The sequence below is a fragment of the Lepidochelys olivacea genome (assembly GCF_965140295.1).
Source record: "Lepidochelys olivacea isolate rLepOli2 genome assembly, chromosome: 26".
Classification (NCBI taxonomy): domain Eukaryota; kingdom Metazoa; phylum Chordata; order Testudines; family Cheloniidae; genus Lepidochelys; species Lepidochelys olivacea.
This window is the reverse complement of record NC_140436.1, coordinates 11,048,491-11,065,734: the sequence shown is the minus strand read 5'-3', so window position 1 is coordinate 11,065,734 and position 17,244 is coordinate 11,048,491. Positions and strand designations below refer to the sequence as shown.

At 45.6% G+C, this 17,244-nt stretch overlaps 1 protein-coding gene across 1 annotated transcript in view; it reads left to right on the top strand.

The window, feature by feature from the left end:
• Positions 1-17,244, top strand: part of AAK1 (AP2 associated kinase 1) — a 114,589-nt gene that overhangs the window by 50,543 nt on the left and 46,802 nt on the right. The window contains exons 3-6 of the mRNA XM_084615275.1: positions 2,521-2,639; positions 5,311-5,419; positions 7,501-7,643; positions 15,947-16,068. Of these exons, the coding sequence (XP_084471401.1) occupies positions 2,521-2,639; positions 5,311-5,419; positions 7,501-7,643; positions 15,947-16,068 (493 nt within the window). The remainder of the gene's footprint in view (positions 1-2,520; positions 2,640-5,310; positions 5,420-7,500; positions 7,644-15,946; positions 16,069-17,244) is intronic.

The window sequence follows — 17,244 nt, the reverse complement described above, 5'->3', positions numbered from 1 at the left end:
AATGTTTTAGCTAATGGATTGGGAATTTACTACACAGGTGGTTCTGTACCCAATAATTTTTTTTAAATAATGTTAGTATAAGTTCTGTACTTAGCATGTCCTCTTATGTGGTGTAATTGTAACAAAAGGCCTGCTTTCTCCTCCCACCCTCAAACCTGCTACCCCCAGAACCCACAAAAATGAATGCTTTGAACATGTGCTAATTGGATATATTATAAGGAATTCATTATCAATACCTTGGGGTTTTGTGATCGAGGCACTGGGTGGGAATGGGAAGGGGTCTGCTGACTCTGGCTCGACTGAGACTTTCATTGCTGTGTAGATGTCTGGGCTCAGCTGGAGCCCAGGATCTAGGACTGATTTCGGGGAGAGTCCAGGAAGTCTACACAGCAATGAAACAGTCCAATGAGTCTGAGTCAACTGGCACGGGCTAGCTGCAGGGTGTTTTTTGCTGTACAGACATACCCTTTGTGTCTTGGTTTCCCCATTCTGTAAAATGGGGTTAATAACTAACAAATATCTAGGTATGATTATAATCTAGATACCCTGTATGGGGCCCAGTCACCAGACACCTCACAACACCTCATTGGTGGGAAAGTTACTATTATCCCCATTTGACAGATGGGAACTGAGGCACAATGGGACTTCCCCAGGATAGAAGGAGCCTGAACCCCAGGCTAGTGCTCTAACCACAATACTGTCTTTCCCCTCTTTCTTCCACTTTTCTCTGTTTAGATTAGAGGTGGGCAAACTACGGCCCGCGGGCCATATCCGGCCTGCAGGACCCTCCTGCCTGGCCCCTGAGCTCCTGGTCCCGGAGGCTAACCCCCAGCCCCTCCCCTGCTGTTCCCCCCTCCCCCGCAGCCTCAGCTCACTGCGCGACCGGCGCAAGGCTCTGGACGGCGGGGCTGCAGAGCCGCGGCCGGACCCTGTGCTCTGTGCTGCACGGTCTGTGGCTGGCTCCAGCTGGCTGGCGTGGCTGTATGCCGGAAGCCACCAGCGCTCCAGGCAGTGTGGTAAGGGAGCAGGGCAGGGCTGGATAGAGGGCAGGGGAGTGGGGGGGGGCAGGGGTGTGGTTAGGGGTCAGGGCGGGGAACGGGGGCTGAATGGAGGCAGGGGTCCTGGGGGGCAAGTCAGGAAGGAGGAGGGGCTTGGATGGGGTGGGGGGGGGGGACAGGGAGAATGGGTGCTTGGATGGGGCAGGGGTCCTGGGGGAGCAGTCAGGAATGAGAGGAGGGGTTGGATGGGGCGGTAGGGGGTAGGGAACGGGGTGGTGGATGGGGTAGGAGTCCCTGGGGGGCCATCAGGGGGCGAGAAGCGGGGGGTTGGATGGGATGGGAGTCCTGGGGGCGGGGGCACGCCTGGCTGTTTGGGGAGGCACAGCCTCCCCTAACCGGCCCTCCATACAATTTTGGAAACCCAATGTGGCCCTCAGGCCAAAAAGTTTGCCTGCCCCTGGTTTAGATCATAGCTCTTGGGGACATGGATGGTCTCTTCTGTACTAAGTACAGCCCCGAGTACATTGGAGCCTGATCTCTCTTGGGGTGGGCTAAAGGAGATACTGAGTTAATGTCCAATAATACATTATTACTAGTAGCTCAGATATTTTAAGGAAATGTCTGCTATAATTTAAGCAAAAAGAAATGTCCACACATTGCTGTTAGGTTGTCATTTTGAGTATGCTGCTGTGTTCCTTTTTAATCATTGTGTATCATTTCAACAATACACTGATGGCGACTGGAATCACTGTGTCCAAATTTATGTTGATCTCTAAAAGCCAGGTTCAGAATTCTGACGAGAGAATACTCTAGTCGTCCTAATCTTCTCAAGTGTTCCAAGTAAGCAGGACTGGCCTCTTATTTCTGAGCATCGGTAATAAAGATGAAAGGCTTTCCTCATAATCCAGCTGCGTAGGTTGTAGGGGTCATGACTTCGCTAATAGTCATGACCACAGAATGAATTGCGTGATGCTTTTTAAAGCAATACCCTCCAACAATGCACAGGAGATTGCTTTGTGTTCCGCGTGGCAGGAATTGGGCTTCTAATGCAATTTGCAAAAGTGCTTCAAAAGCTGTAAATGCGCTCCGCTTGTGGCATTTAGTGAAGGCCATGGATGTTTCGTGGTTCTGGCTTCTGTAGAAGGCAATGCTGCTGTTTTATAGTCCAGATTTCCTCTCTATGATGGAAACTAATGGTGCAATAAAAGACCATATGGCATGTTAAGTAACTCACACATAATGGCTTGTTGCTATCGGTATATTCTTGACTTTGATTTCTTTTAATTGAAAATTTGCCCCTTCCGATGCTTATTTCCCTGAAATAACCATATAAGTAGAGATAAAAGCTGCGGTGTTGGGCTGACCAAAGATACTGTCACTAAGGCGCTGAGGAGAGCTGCTGAATACCCTCCTTACTCCGTGTACACCAAGGAGGCTGTGAAAACAGCTAGAATCCGAGTGACCAGGCTTGGAAGCAAGGATCAAGGCATTTCTCCATTACTGAATGAGCTGTTTCTTGCAGGTGGATTTGCTATCGTGTTTCTGGTGAGGACTAACAATGGGATGAAATGTGCCCTGAAACGAATGTATGTCAACAATGAGCACGATTTGCAAGTCTGCAAAAGAGAGATTCAGATCATGGTAAGTCATGCTGCATTAGGGGTCCTGAAGTGTTTATGGAAAGGCATGTCATCTGGGGCCGTGATCTGTGAGTGTGGTCGACTCTCCGAGTTTTATCGCAAGTCTTGCAATATTTGTGGGTTTTTTCCTTTTTTAAAATAAATAATATATATATTAAAAAAGAGAGCGCTCTTGGAATCATGTGATTTTAAGTGAGAATCTCCGCTTTCATCATTTTTCAAAGTAAGTTTCTAGCCCTTGTGGCTGTTTGAACATGTGAATCCTAAAGTTTCAAAACCCAGAAAGCAAATAAAGAACTAAAGAACTATTTCTAAAATCTCATGGAATTTTTTTAAGCCCACCTCCTGATTTCTGGGGATCTGGGCGGGGGGCTTGACCAATGTTCCCTCTAATGTTTTACATCTATGTGGAATGAATTTTGTTACGTGCACCAATATGGAGGTGATGTGTGGCGGGGGGGAGCTGAGGGGCTCAGGGTGCGGGAAGGGGCTCAGGGCTGGGGCAGAGGGGTGGGGAGCTGAGGGGCTCAGGGTGCGGGAAGGGGCTCAGGGCTGGGGCAGAGGGGTGGGGGGCTGAGAGCTCTGGGATGGGGCTGGGGATGAAGGGTACAGGGGGGCCTCAGGGTTGGGGTGAGGGCTCCGGCTGGGGGGGGTGGACTCTGGGATGGGGCTGGGGATGAGGAGTTTGGGGTGCAGGCTGCCCTGGGGCTGCAGCGGGGAGAGAGGACTCCTCCCCCAGCCCTCTCTTGCCGCAGCCGCCCGGAGCTGGGGGAGAGGCACCTCTCTCTCCTCGCCTGTGCGGCCCTTGATGGCCATGCAGCTTAGAGGGAACTTAAGGTTTGACAAATGTTTCTGAACGCTGGAGGCTGGCAGTACTGAGCTTTGCACGGTTGAACTTGATCAGCATTTGAATGGGAGACCTCCAAGTAGAGATGAATCTGAGAGCAGTCTCTAACCTTCAGGGTTGGAGTTGGTACAAATGTTGATATGGATGTCGTCTAGTAAAAATGCGTATGCTGAGTAGCTATTACAAAGGTAACTGTCTGTAATGGCCTTGAACAGTAGTCTGGAGTATTAAAAGCAATTGGTCCTATTTGTAGGCTCGTTGCAGACCTAATTTAAATAGGGTGGTTAGTTATTTTTTTTGCATTATCCAAACACAAGTTCAGAGGGTGTTTGTGTGCAGGGCAGGGCTGCTTCCAGGGACCTCCATCTGGGCCTCGTAGCCCTGATTTGAACGTAACAGCTTGGGCACTAAAGTTATTTGAAATGGCGATTTAAGGCTTTTTTGCTTTTTCCTTGAGTTGCCCTAAAAGTTTGAGCCTTATCCCATTGTGAATTCAAATCAAGTGTAGCCTTGGAAAAGGGACATGTAGGATAGAATCCCTTACCTGCAACAGTAGCAAATGTGCGTTCTCTGTAGTAACTCGTGTATTACTTTTACGGCTGTGACCCTGAACATGAGTTTCAGGAGTTACCACACCACACGATGTAGCACAGCTTTCAAGGAGACCTCCTCTGAGCCCTAGATGATGATCTGGGGGCACAGCTAAGATTTGGTCTTGTATTAGATTTTTTTTTTTCCAGTTTATACTCGGAAAGTTGGTTTGCTTGCTTTTTATTTGTCCACTTCCTTCTCTTGATTGTGGAACAAAACTATCTGCATGATCTCATGTTAGTGTGGCTAAACCTGAAAAGCCACTGTAAAAGGAGTAATGCCTTACTCAGCAGGTCTGCTCCTTCTTTGCATTGTTTTATCTGTTCATGTGAAACTCTTACTTTGTGTCAGACCTGCAAAACTGACACTGCATTGGGAGAGCCAACTGGATTCTCTGCTAGCTTGCACATAATCAGTGGACTCGTTAACCAAGGTCCAATGGCAGGGCCGCCCTGCAACCCCACTGTCTCCAATTTGTGCCCTCACTTACATCTGTGTTAACCCCTGGAAGCAAATAGCTGTCGCTGAGGGTAACAAGGTTGCACAGACGCAAGTGAAGGCCGAATTTGATGTGAAGCATCTTTATTACTGGTGAGGTTGCGCAAGAAGGAAAGAACCCACCTGGGCTGTCGCATCCCCAGCATGTTTGCCAACTTGGGCATTAGAAAGAAGCATCTCATGTAAGCTGCAAAAAATAGCTAGAGGTAGGACCCCCCAAAAGCCATTTTACTGTCCTTCTACAGAAGAGAGCTGAACTTTTAAAAGGTCAAACTTGTTAGTTTAATCACCTACAGTTTAATCTGGGAAGGGCAAAGAGGAAACGCAGCTCGTTCTAGAAATGGCTATTGCTGGCACAGTCTGCCTCGTGCAGATAGAAGTGCTTGCTCTAGGTTATGCACCCTGGAGCACCCGATCAGCGAGATGACCTGAATCTGGATCAAGCTGTTCTCGTGGGCATGCCTCTTGAGTAGAGGCACAACAGATTGCTCAGGGGGCTGAGTGACTTGCTGTTGAAGACTTCTTGCCCTAAGTCTCGCCGGACAGGAAACCAACAAAGGCAGAACTGACATTTGATGAACTTTTTCTATGTGGTTCCAATGCAAAGTGACCTGTTCCTTAATACAGGGTCTAGACAGGCCAACACTGGGAAGTCTGTACCGTACAGATCAACCTATTAAAATGTAACTGCTGTATACCTGGCTGTTTTGTGCTTTGAACGTGTCCTTTCTTACAGAGGGATCTATCCGGACACAAGAACATTGTTGGATACATTGATTCTAGTATAAACTCTGTGAGCAGTGGTGATGTATGGGAAGTCTTGATTCTAATGGACTTTTGCCGGGGTAAGTATTCGCTCACTGTGTGTCTCATTGAGACAAGCATCCATCTTAGAAACTCTCAAGGCACTTGTATAATAATTTTTCTTTAAGAAAACTACTGCTAGGCCCAACCCTTCCTTGGCATCAGCGAATAATTGGTAACCAAGCCAGTCGAGAATCCTGTCCCACAATAAAATGAATAGGTCTCCATTATACGTGAGAATAAGAATATAGAACTGCTTCCATTGGCACCTTTTTCCATTGGCAAAGATGTTTGTTGCTAGGCCTAATGATTGTCTCAGTGTTTTATTTCCATCTGCTGCTTCCACATGAAATAACCTCAGACTTCTGAGGCCACCAGACTAAACCAATGAAATTCTCCTTTGCTTAATGTTGTGTATGAACCTTCTTGCAAATAGCATTTTGATACAGTGTACGAGTCCGTTTCCAAATTCCCCAACTTCAAATGATTCTAACCACAGATAGATCAAAGCCTCCAGTGGGCTGGACGTTATTAAAATGAAGTGCCAGACAGAGGGGAGGGGTGAATAAAGTAACTTTTTGTATAAACAATATTGATTTTCAGGCCTCCGGAATAACCCCCTAGGTCAGGCAGAGAGGTACATGAGCATTGTCAAGCAGTGAGACTCCTATGAAGACTTGATTACCACAAATCTGAAAAGGAATCTGCCAGTGTGCTATCCAAGAGAGAGATGGATGCAATTACACATCTGTTAGATCTTTAGAGACATCTGTTGCATAGGGCTTAGAGGGAAAGCTGAGGCTTTGTTTCCCGCAACGATGCTAGGGACGGAGAAGACCCGCATCCAGATGCCCTCCAGTGTCATGAAAACAATTGTACTGAAAATGCCTAGCTTGCCGAGGTGGCAAATGCTTCTAAACGTTTTAGAGAATTCTTTAAAAATATTAGATTTCCTCTTGTCACTGCTTTCCTCCTTGGCAAAGAGAGCTCATGACATCCGTCATTCTGCCTCCACACGTGGAGATCACTCTCTCTGATATAAGCACGAACAGTTTAAAACTGAGTTTACTGCTGTACAGTATATTCGTGTTAGACAGGTTTTGACACCTTCTGATATTTATGACTTAAATTACACTTCTCCTTTGCTACAAGTTTTATGGCCAAGGTTTTCAAAAGTAACTAGTGATTTTTGGGTGCTCAACTCAAAACACCTGGAAGTACCCAGACTTTCAAAGGACAGGTACGCAAATCAGGGAACCAAAAATCACTGGTCACTCACTCTCGCTCTGTCGCTTTCTCAAGGCTCTAAAATTAAAATTTTGTACAGACAATGACTTGTTTATGCTGCTCTATATGCTATACGTTGAAATGTAAGTACAATATTTATATTCCAATTGATTTATTTTATAATTAGATAAGGTAAAAGTGAGGAAGTGAGCGATTTTTCAGTAATAGTGTGCTGTGACATTTTGTATTTTTATGTCTGGTTTTGTAAGCAAGTAGTCTTTCAGTGAGGTGAAACTTGGAGGTATGCAAGCAAATCGGACTACTGAAAGGAGTACAGTAGTCTGGCAAGGTTGAGAACTGCTGGCTTAGCCCAAACTATGCATGACTAAAATGTATTTCTCTAATCTGGTGGGGGTTTTATGTCTACAGAGGCAAGAAAAGAACATGGCTGCATCAAAAACCTGTTTGAATGTTGCAGTTATTTTTCCTAGTGTAGATTTGGGGGTGAGGGCACTTAGTGGAAATTTTAAATATTAGAGATGAAAATCAATAACCACTCTCAAATCACTTTCCAAACATAAATTCTCCATGTGGCGCCTCCTGACAGGTAAGGTACATAAGACACTTGATTTTACCAATGGACCAGGAGGTTACGTTGTTTGCTTAAGTGAGATGCTGACAGCTACAGGGAGAGATTTTGTCCAAAGTGGATTTGGAACTCATGAGTTCCTCGTTCCCAGGATTATGTTCGGCCCATAAGGTCACACATGCCCCAATACCAGGCAGTTTAAAACCCAGCATGTTGGATCCCTTTGGAGAAGGTGGCTCCTTTTGACTGGTCTGTGCTTCAGCAATATGTGCAGGTCTAATTTATTTTGCTTTTTCCTCCGTTTAGGAGGCCAGGTGGTGAACTTGATGAACCAACGCTTGCAGACAGGATTCACAGAGAATGAAGTCTTGCAGATCTTTTGCGACACCTGTGAAGCCGTAGCCAGGTTGCACCAGTGTAAAACGCCTATAATCCACAGGGATCTGAAGGTAACTTGTAGATACCAATGGTATGGGGTGGAGGTGTCTGAACAACGTATTCGATTGTCAACCCTTCTGGGCAAGGGCTGGGTCTACCCTCTATACAACGCCTAGCACAATGGGCCCTCGCTCCCGATCAGGGACTCATCATATTGCCATAACATTTATATTGACGAGAAAATTTATTCATGAATACATTCTTTGCCTATTAATAGAAAAGTCACCTTGTTTGCCAGATGTTCAACCATCTATAGGTCTGCTCAAATTATGCAGCCATTTGTGAACAACTGTCACAAAAAGCCTACCAAAATCCATGAGAGAAATTGTTCACCATGAATTCCAGCCACCTTTTCAGTGGAGAGTTCAGCCCGTGGGTTTTTCTGTATAACAGACCATGCCTGAGCATGCAACTCTGACCCTCGTTTAGACGCTGCAAAACACCACAGGGTAGGGGTGAGATTTCCAGAAACATTCACCTGGCTCTGATGCCTGTTAAGAACGTGGGTCTGGATGGGACCCATCAAGGAGGCCAGTACTCAGCTGTCCAAAGCAACCTGTCTTATAATCCTGCTGATAAACGTTTCACACTCCAATTTAAAAAAGTTTGTTTGCTCCCACTGCTCCTATTGAAAGGCTGTTCCAGAACCTCACTCCTCTGATGGTTTAAATCCTTCTCATTTCTAGCCTGCCTTTACTCATGGCCAGCTTATATGCATTTGTTCTTGTGCCAGTGTTGTCCTGTAGCTTAAATAGGTCTTTTCTCCCTCTTCCTCTCTTCTCCCCCCCCCCCCGAATGTATTTATAGAGACCAATCATATCCCGTCACCCTTCGTTTTGCTGAGCTAAGATTGTCGAAGTCTGAGGTCAAACCCCCCATTGACTTTAGTGGGAGCAGAGTCAGGCCAACGCGGAATGCTTTTCAAGTTGCCACCCTTGTGATCATGAAATAAAACACAAATTCCCTGTTCCTCTCAACCAACTCCCAAAATGCCCGAATGACGTGTTCGGCCAAGAAGCAGAATCATGTGTATGTTTTGAAATTCAAATATACTTCATGGATCATTTTCCATGAGCCTTAAACGGACGTTTGTTCTATGCGACAGGCCACTTTAGTAGAGAAGCTAAACAGAACATGTGCACCAAAAGGAACCAGATAATAAGACTAAGTCAGCTAAGTGGTGTGGTTATGCTTCAGGGCACTTAACGTATTTGTGACCTATGGTGCGGTCGGTTGAAATGCGTGAAACAAATCGAATGAATGCAGTTGTAGACCGCTTTAAATTGGGGTGAGCTGATTCTGGTTTTTGACAAATTTTAGGGCCTGATTTAAAGCCCATTGAAGTCCATGGGACTATTCCAGTAGCTTGGATAGGCAATACACATAAAAAGAAGATCCTGTTAGATAGTGACTAATCTCATACCTGCTGTTTATGTATTGGCTTTAGCGTTATTTAATTGTTTACAAACAAACTCTTTATCAGTATGTAGCATAGGAATAAATGATGAGATATCTGTGCTGGATTCATGAGTTAAGCCTCCCCCTCTGTATACTCTCTATTATATTTGTGTGTGTCTGTAATATACAGAGAGTAATAATTGAAAGTGACTGCTATGGGCTGGTTTCATATCACTAGATCATTGGTGAGGTTTCTACATCAGAAATCTTGCTCCTCTTTAATGATAAGATTACGCGTATGAGTTGAGGAAACAATCTGCCATCCTCTGCCTTGGGATATGAACACAAAGTTTAATATTAGTTTTACTTTCACGCCTAGAAGCACTAATCAGAGTTGCCAACCAGAAATACATAAATGCAACAAAAACACCATCCCTGCCCCAAAGAGCTTGGAGAAATCTAGATTGTGTCGGTATTGAAATAACCCAGGAAAATTTCGTTCTTCGGATACCTCCATTGCAGCTGCTGCCTATCCAGTGTCACCACAGTCTTTGGGGTTTTTCAATTTAAAATAATAGTTGTCGTCTTTGTATTTAAGAGCAATGAGCCTGTAAAATGTCTAAGTACACAGTTGCAGTGAATACAGTCCTCAAACTGTGAAAGGTACATTGTGGTACAACACGTATTCAGATTCTGAGCTCGTTAGCACAGGGACCATCTGTTCTGTTCTGTGTTTTTGTGCAGCACGTAACACAGTGGGACCCTGGGCCATGACTGGGGTCCCTAGGTGCTGCCGCAGTGCAGATGATGATAAAATATTCGGTCAAAGCACTTGGGGGAGGCAAATATAATGAAACAGAAGAGCAGGCGGGGTGGGGGAGGGGGAGGAAGCCTCATTTAAGAAAAGGGGAATAAACTTAAAGCCAGATCAATCCACAAATACAATCAAATTGTTCCTTCTGATCTTTATCTTTATTCATCTCATGGAGTTTTGGTTCATGTGAACCATTGTGTTGTGCAAGGCTTCAGGGTGCCTGTCCAAGATATTGAATTGTTTTTGGTTGTTCATGACGCTTCACGATGATGCTCATATTTTCGTCACATTTGATGCTGTGCACCGGATTCTGATGCTACTTGCTTAGCACTATCCTTCTCAAGGTAGTCTCATTGATTGCAGTGTGGAAAGGGTGTCCGAATATGACCATATATAAAACTTTAAAAGTTCCCCCTCTGTAAAATGGGGATAATGACATAAGTGCTAGAACTGGGGGGGCTGCCGCGCCCTCTGGCTTGAAGTGGTTTCCATCATATACAGGGTTTACAGTTTGGTTCAATGGCTCTCAACACCCCGCTATACAAATTGTTCTAGCACCCCGGATAATAATACTGACCTCCTTCGTAAAGCAATTTGAGATCAACAGGTGATGAGCTAGGTGCTATGTATGTGTTCATTTACTCTCAAAGACTCCATATTGTGAACACAATTCTAGCTGAATACAATGAGACTTCATTGGCACAGCAAGTTATACCAGTCTTGCCAAAGTGTAGGAGGAGACAGGAAACACTTCCCCCCCCCCTCCCCCCCAAGGGTGTCGGTGACCCTGACCCCCTCAGGTTCGGGAAACGCACTGTATGTGGGGTTGGAGCCCTTGTGTCCTTTGTCAATCTGTTAGTTCCCAATGGGATGGCAGGCTCCTGTGGAGCACAAAGCCATCTCTTTGTATTTGGGATACACGTTTACAGCCGTACTGTGTATACTTACATATAATCCAATAACTGGCATTGCGTGTGTATTGATATAGGTGCATACTTATTACCACCAGGCATTTCAAAACATGTTTCAAGTTTCCGTTTGAGTAAGAGCATCTCCAGCATGGTTCTGAGGCGTTCATTCACGTCCGGCTCACTTGCAGACTGGACTGGGTGTTCTCTAATGCTTTCTGTTCCTTCAGATCTCTCTGCTGCAGATCCCCCTGGTTTTACAGTGAAACCTGTTCAGGGGAAAATGTAGTCTTCATGCCTAAAAGAGAGCAAGTCTTCTCTGAAAACTTCAGTTTTAGGGACCCAAAGAGGTGGGTGGTAGGAGAATCCGAGCAAGTATTACCATGATAATATCTCCAGTGTTGGGGGGCTTATTCCTTCACCCACTTACTTCCCTGGTCCTTCTCGCATGAACAGAGAGCAACAATACCCAAAGTCCAAAGGTGCAAACAGTTCGATGTTTATTGGGGTGAACTTCCAGCAAGCATGATTCCAGTTTCCTTCCTTAGTGTCCCCCTTCCCAGCTCCTACACCACAGAGCCTTACACCTGGGTCCCTGTTCCCATTCCTGCCCTTAGCCAAACATGATTCCAATTTCCCCACCCCATTCCCTGTTGCAATTCCCCCTCATACACACACACACCCACTTCCTGGCTGACTGCAGACTATATAGTAAAACTTGAGTTCTGCTTAGCTATACCTTAGCCAATCATTTTACTGAAATTTTACTAACCAATCCTAACATATTGTAACATGATTATGTAACCAATTATATCCCACCACCTTCATTAGTTTACACCCAGCAAAATTAATTATACAGCAGACAGGAACAATCACAGAACTTGTGTTCAAAGAAATTGGTTAGTCTCTAAGGTGCCACAAGTCCTCCTTTTCTTTTTGCGAATACAGACTAACACGGCTGCTACTCTGAAACCAGTGTTAGCGTGGTTCTCCAACTAGGAGTCCAGAGCCACGAGCAGGTTTTGGGGGGCTGCCAAGCAGGGCCAGAATTCCACTTGCTGGGGCCCAAGGTAGAAAGCCGAAGCACCACCGCCTGGGGCTGAAGCCCTGGGCCCTGAGCCTCGTCACCCAGGGCTGAAGCCGAAGCCTGAGCAATGTAGCTTTGTGGGGGCCCCTGTGCTATGGGGTCCCGGGCAATTGCCCTACTTGCTACCCCCTAATACCGACCCTGGCTTTTATACAAAGAAAACCAGTTGTGGCACAGGTGAGCCGTGGAGTTTTTATAGGGGGGTGGGCTTAGAAAGAAAAAGGGTTGAGAACCTCTGCTTTCCATAGTTCCTGCACGGGCAGTTGTTTGTATAACTTGTCAATATTCAGCCTCCCCTTCTTTAGCTCGATGTGACTCTTGCTTTTTCTAAAGCACAGGTCAGTTCCACGCTCCCTTTAATGATAAGCCGCATGCTCTTTCAAACGATACTTCTGTTTAGTCCAAGCCCATTCCAAACTCCAGACTTGCAAAGGAGGCTGGATTGACAGAGGTACTACTTGTTTCTCTTGTAGCAGAGATGCAGCAGGTGATCGTAAAACACCACTCTGATCAATTCAGATAATGATGGTGAGCTAAACACAGTCTCTCTCGGCCTTATTGAGCTATGGAATAATTGGAATCTGTTTGCTGGCATACTAATATTATGGATTTCTGGTTTGTTTGTTTTTTTGTGTTTTGTTTTTTTTAAATATAGTAACACTAATCCTCTGAATGTCGTACTTCCAATGCAGTGTGACTAGGCAGACTGAGTCTCGGCTCGACAACTGTGCATCTGATTTATTCTCCCCCGTTCCCCAGCTCACCACCTAGAAAAATCTGTCTCGGGGTGTGTGGGTTTTTTTTGTTTTGTGTGGTTTTTTTTTTTGTTTTTTTTATGGCTTCTGTGTTCAGCCTAGCGATGTATATTTGTTGAAACTTGACTATAATAATTAAGCATTATCTTGGCCACGGTGATAGTATGCCAAAATCATAATATCTCCACAGGCTATGGTGGTGTGCAGTGGTTTTTGCTATAAAATATTACAGTAAAACTGTAATGAGTGGGGGGGGGGGTTTGTGGAGGGGTGTTAATATTTGGATGCCTAGCTTGAGACACCTTAAAGGGCCCTGTTCAGAAAGCACTGAGCACCCATGCTCTGAAAATCCGCCCCTTTCAAGGTGTCTCAGTCAAGTACCCAAATATTAAAGCACCTCAGATCACTTAGTTAGATTTGAAAATTTTAGGCCATATTAAGTGCAACATGCAAGGTCTGAAGCTATGGCTTTCTTTAGAGATGTAGGCAATAGGTGCCTATTACTTGTCAACTAAAGAAAATACGGATCTATCCCACTTCCTCTGCCCCGTTACCTTTTCTCTCGCTGCATTAGCAGGGACCAGTAGCTGCCTCTGAGTCAAAGTCAAAGGCTATGTCCCTCAGCTAATGAGGCCAAAGCAACCCACAGCTTTCCCGCATCTGTCTCCATTTTGGAGTGTAAATGTCTGACGGTAGAACCGCTGAGCTCCCACTGACTTCATCTAGAGTTCAGCGCTCAGCGTCTGTAATAATCTGGCCCCGGTTGTCGAGTTCGTTGACTTGAACGAAAGCGCCTCCTGCCTGGTGTTGAAACAGACCGTCCATTCTGTTGGCCCACCAGTCAGCAACAGTCATACATTTCTCATCAGAAACGCTTTATTTTCTTTGGAAGTTATTGAAAGGGGGTCGGAAGAAAGCTGCATGTTAAGAGCCCGATGCCACCATAATCAACCTTGCTAGATGCTTCAGAGTAGGAATTCTCAGCAAGCTGAAGTGGAGGGGCTCTCCAGAAAACGTTTGCCAGACGTTTTCCTGGAATAAGGAATAACTGGAACATAGCGCTACTAGGTAGAACGGTGTACAGTGCATTATTCAAAGCAGATGGATGTCAGGGGAGGGGCGGGGGTGTTACGAGCATGGATTAAGCAAGCCAGCACGTTTTCTTTCCCAGCCGCAATTGCTGTAGGCTTTATTTTCTTCTGCTGCTTAAAATGCTCCATTTTCTTTTTAGATCATCTTTGAAGGGAAGCCCCTTTTTTAAAACTGTTTTATTAGCTAATATTTGTACAATGGCATTGGATGTCTGAAGCAGTGTATCTTCTGTATCCGTGTGTCCTCCAGTCCCAAGGTATCTGAGCGCCTCTCAGGGCCTTAATATGGTTCTCCTCACAACAGCCCTGTGAGGTGGTGCAGTGCTCCTCTCCCCATTGGTACAGATGGGGTTCTGAGGCGTAGAGAAGCCAAGTGACTTTCCCAAGGTGTCTCGGAGTCTGTGGCGGAGTGGAGAATTGAACAGACGTCTCCTGAACCTAGGTTAGCGTCCAAACCCTGGCCTATCCTTCTTCCTCTCTTTCTCTGCCTCCATCTGTGTTGAAAGGGCAAAGGGTGAGGAAGGCAATGACTCTACTGGTTTGAAATGACACCTGGATAATCGCAGTGTTTTGGCAATATTTAAATACTGGGAGTAGCCAGAGACAAACCCTGTGCCCATCATAGATGTTGCAGTACCCAGTTGTATGGCTTTGGCCTCAGAAATACCACTTGTAAGTGCTAGGCCTTTTGGCAGCCTGCATGACAATCAAGCTGGATAAAATTCAGTGACAATCCTGTGATCAACGTAGCCGGTGGTTGGGAAAGAAACTGAGGAACTGGGCTTAGTCTAATGGGTCTAGTTCTGCAAGCTGTTTTGTGGGGAAGACCATGCTCGAGAGGGCTGGAGTCCGTGTCGGTCATTGGCTGACGCGCTCTGATAGCAGATCTATGGTGTATATACGTTGTGTGCTCAGATATTATTTCTTTAGTTTTTACCATACTTGGTACCCTATATTTTCTATGCAGAACTTGTATAAACACGGATTTTTAAAAATGACTAGTTATTTTTGACCTTGAGGCACCTTGAAAGGGTCCTGATTTTTCGTTTTTTCTTTCCCCATAGACAGGAGGTGCTAAGCACTTCCTGACAATCAGGCCCCTCTTAGACATCTCCTGTTGAGCACACCCAATTAAAATCCACTATTGAAAATGTAGATCATAGCACTTGCAATATGTTTAGGCACTTTAGACAACTAAGACACAGTCACTGTCCTGAAGAATTGACCGTCTTAATAGAGACAATACAATCTGGGGGTGGGGTGGGGGGGTTGAGGGGAATGAAAAGGAGGAGGGATAGCTCAGTGGTTTGAGCATTGGCCTGCTAAACCCAGGGTTGTGAGTTCAATCCTTGAGGGGGCCATTTAGGGATCTGGGGCAAAAACTGGGGATTGGTCATGCTTTGAGAAGGGGTTGGACTGGATGACCTCCTGAGGCCCCGTCCAACCCTGAGATTCTATGAAAAGAGACATGAAGGGGAAGGGAAGATGGTATTCTAGCAGCAACTGTGTGATTTCCCCCGCCCCACCCCGAGGTGTGCACGGGTCTTGATGGTTTACATGGCTATTCTTCCCCTCTTTTTATTATAAGACTGTTTCTATTTCAAACTTATTTAGTACATGTGCTTTCCAAGGGGAGCCGTGGGGGCAAAAGACGTATCTGGCTTCAAGACGAAGCTGGATAAGTTTATAGAGGGGATGGTATGATGGGATAGCCTAATTTTGGCATTTCATTGATCTTTGACTGTTAGCGTAAAGATGCCCAATGACCTATGATGGGATGTTAGATGAGGTGGGATCTGAGTTGCTACAGAGAATTTTCCTGGGTGTCTCGCTGGTGAGTCTTGCCCACATGCTCAGGGTTTAGCTGATCACCATATTTGGGGTCAGGAAGGAATTTTCCTCCAGGGCAGATTGGCAGAGGCCCTGGGGGTTTTTTGCCTTCCTCCGTAGCGTGGGGCACAGGTCCCTTGCTGAAGGATTCTCTGGTCCTTGAAGTCTTTAAACCACGATTTGAGGACTTCAATAACTCAGACATAAGTTAGGGGTTTGTTACAGGAGTGGATGGGTGAGACTCTGTGGCCTGCGTTGTGCAGGAGGTCAGACTAGATGATCCGAATGGTCCCTTCTGACCTTAAAGTTGGAGTCGGAGTGTGCTGTAGAATCTAAAAAAACCAATATTCATGTTGCTCTGGCTATAGAAAATGAGGAGAAATTTTGTTTAATGCAAAGAAATGGATGTGTTTTGTGTGCAATGCTTTTAGGTTGAAAATATCCTGCTCCATGATCGTGGCCATTATGTCCTGTGTGACTTCGGAAGTGCCACCAACAAATTCCAGAACCCTCAAACCGAAGGAGTGAATGCAGTAGAAGAGGAGATCAAGAAGTAAGTGTCTGTCTCTCTACACCAATATGTTGACTGCCGCCTCCAATTGGTCCATGATGCCAGCCTCCATCACTCACCTGCTAAAGTTTCAAACAAACTCCTTTACGCTTTCTCCCATGCTGCCCCTCACACTTCTAAACCTCCCCAGAGCTACCTCATTATTCTCCCTCTGAGCTCTCCTTAAAACTCTCCTTTGTCACAATACCTACCAAAAAACCATGACCACCATTAGGCTGCTGGTGTGCTGGGACCACTGTCTGTCTGTCATGGTAACCAATATTGTCTCATTGTTTCCCCGACAGTTTATCTGTATCCATCTGTTGTCTCTTGTCTTAAACGTAGACTGTAAGCTATTTGGGGTAGGGCCTGTCTTTTTGTTCTGTGTTTATGTAGCACCTAGCACAATAGGGCCCTGATTCTAGCCTGGTGGTGGTGGTGATGCTAACCTGTGCATAGGTTTAAGCATGGTAGTTTGGATGCTTCGCGGATGAGGAAACAAATTACTCCAGAAAGCCAGGAAGTTGCTTTAGGACTAATAAGAACCCTTGTATTGACCGATACTGATCAGCTCAGTGGTCTATATCATGGGGGTCAGTATGTCTCAGCTCCTCTCTCCCGGGGTTGCCTGCGCTGTGAGGCAATGAACACGACAAAATAATCCCTGACCACCCTAGATTACTCCAGCAGTGACTCTTACAGTTGCCTTAAAAAAAAAAAAAAAAGAAATGCAGCGTTGGGCTCTGAAAAGAGGCCCAAGTGCTCTTCTGAGGTTTGAAAGGTGGTGGCTGCAAAGTGTGGTCCCAAGGAAGCTGTTAAAATGGGAGAGAAGTTGGGTGATCCTGAGTCAGGGAGAAGGTGGTGGAGGGAAGATATGTGGGGAAAGGAAGGGACAGAGAATGGGGGACCTGGGGTCTCGTATAGCTTAAAATCTCTATTGAAAACTCTCTGATTACTCTAACGCTCCCTGACTATAAATCACATGCTAGGAATTGCATGGGAATGACTAAACCCTGTGAAAAGTGAGTCTGTCCTGCCTCTCATATGTACAGCCTTTTGACTTAGATTTTATAGTGCTCCTAATCTTGCAAAGCAGTCCAAGCCTGTTTGCGCACTTATTGCTAAGCTTGCAAAAGAAGCCAGCCCTTTGCCACACCCTTTCATAATCAAGGTAAATAG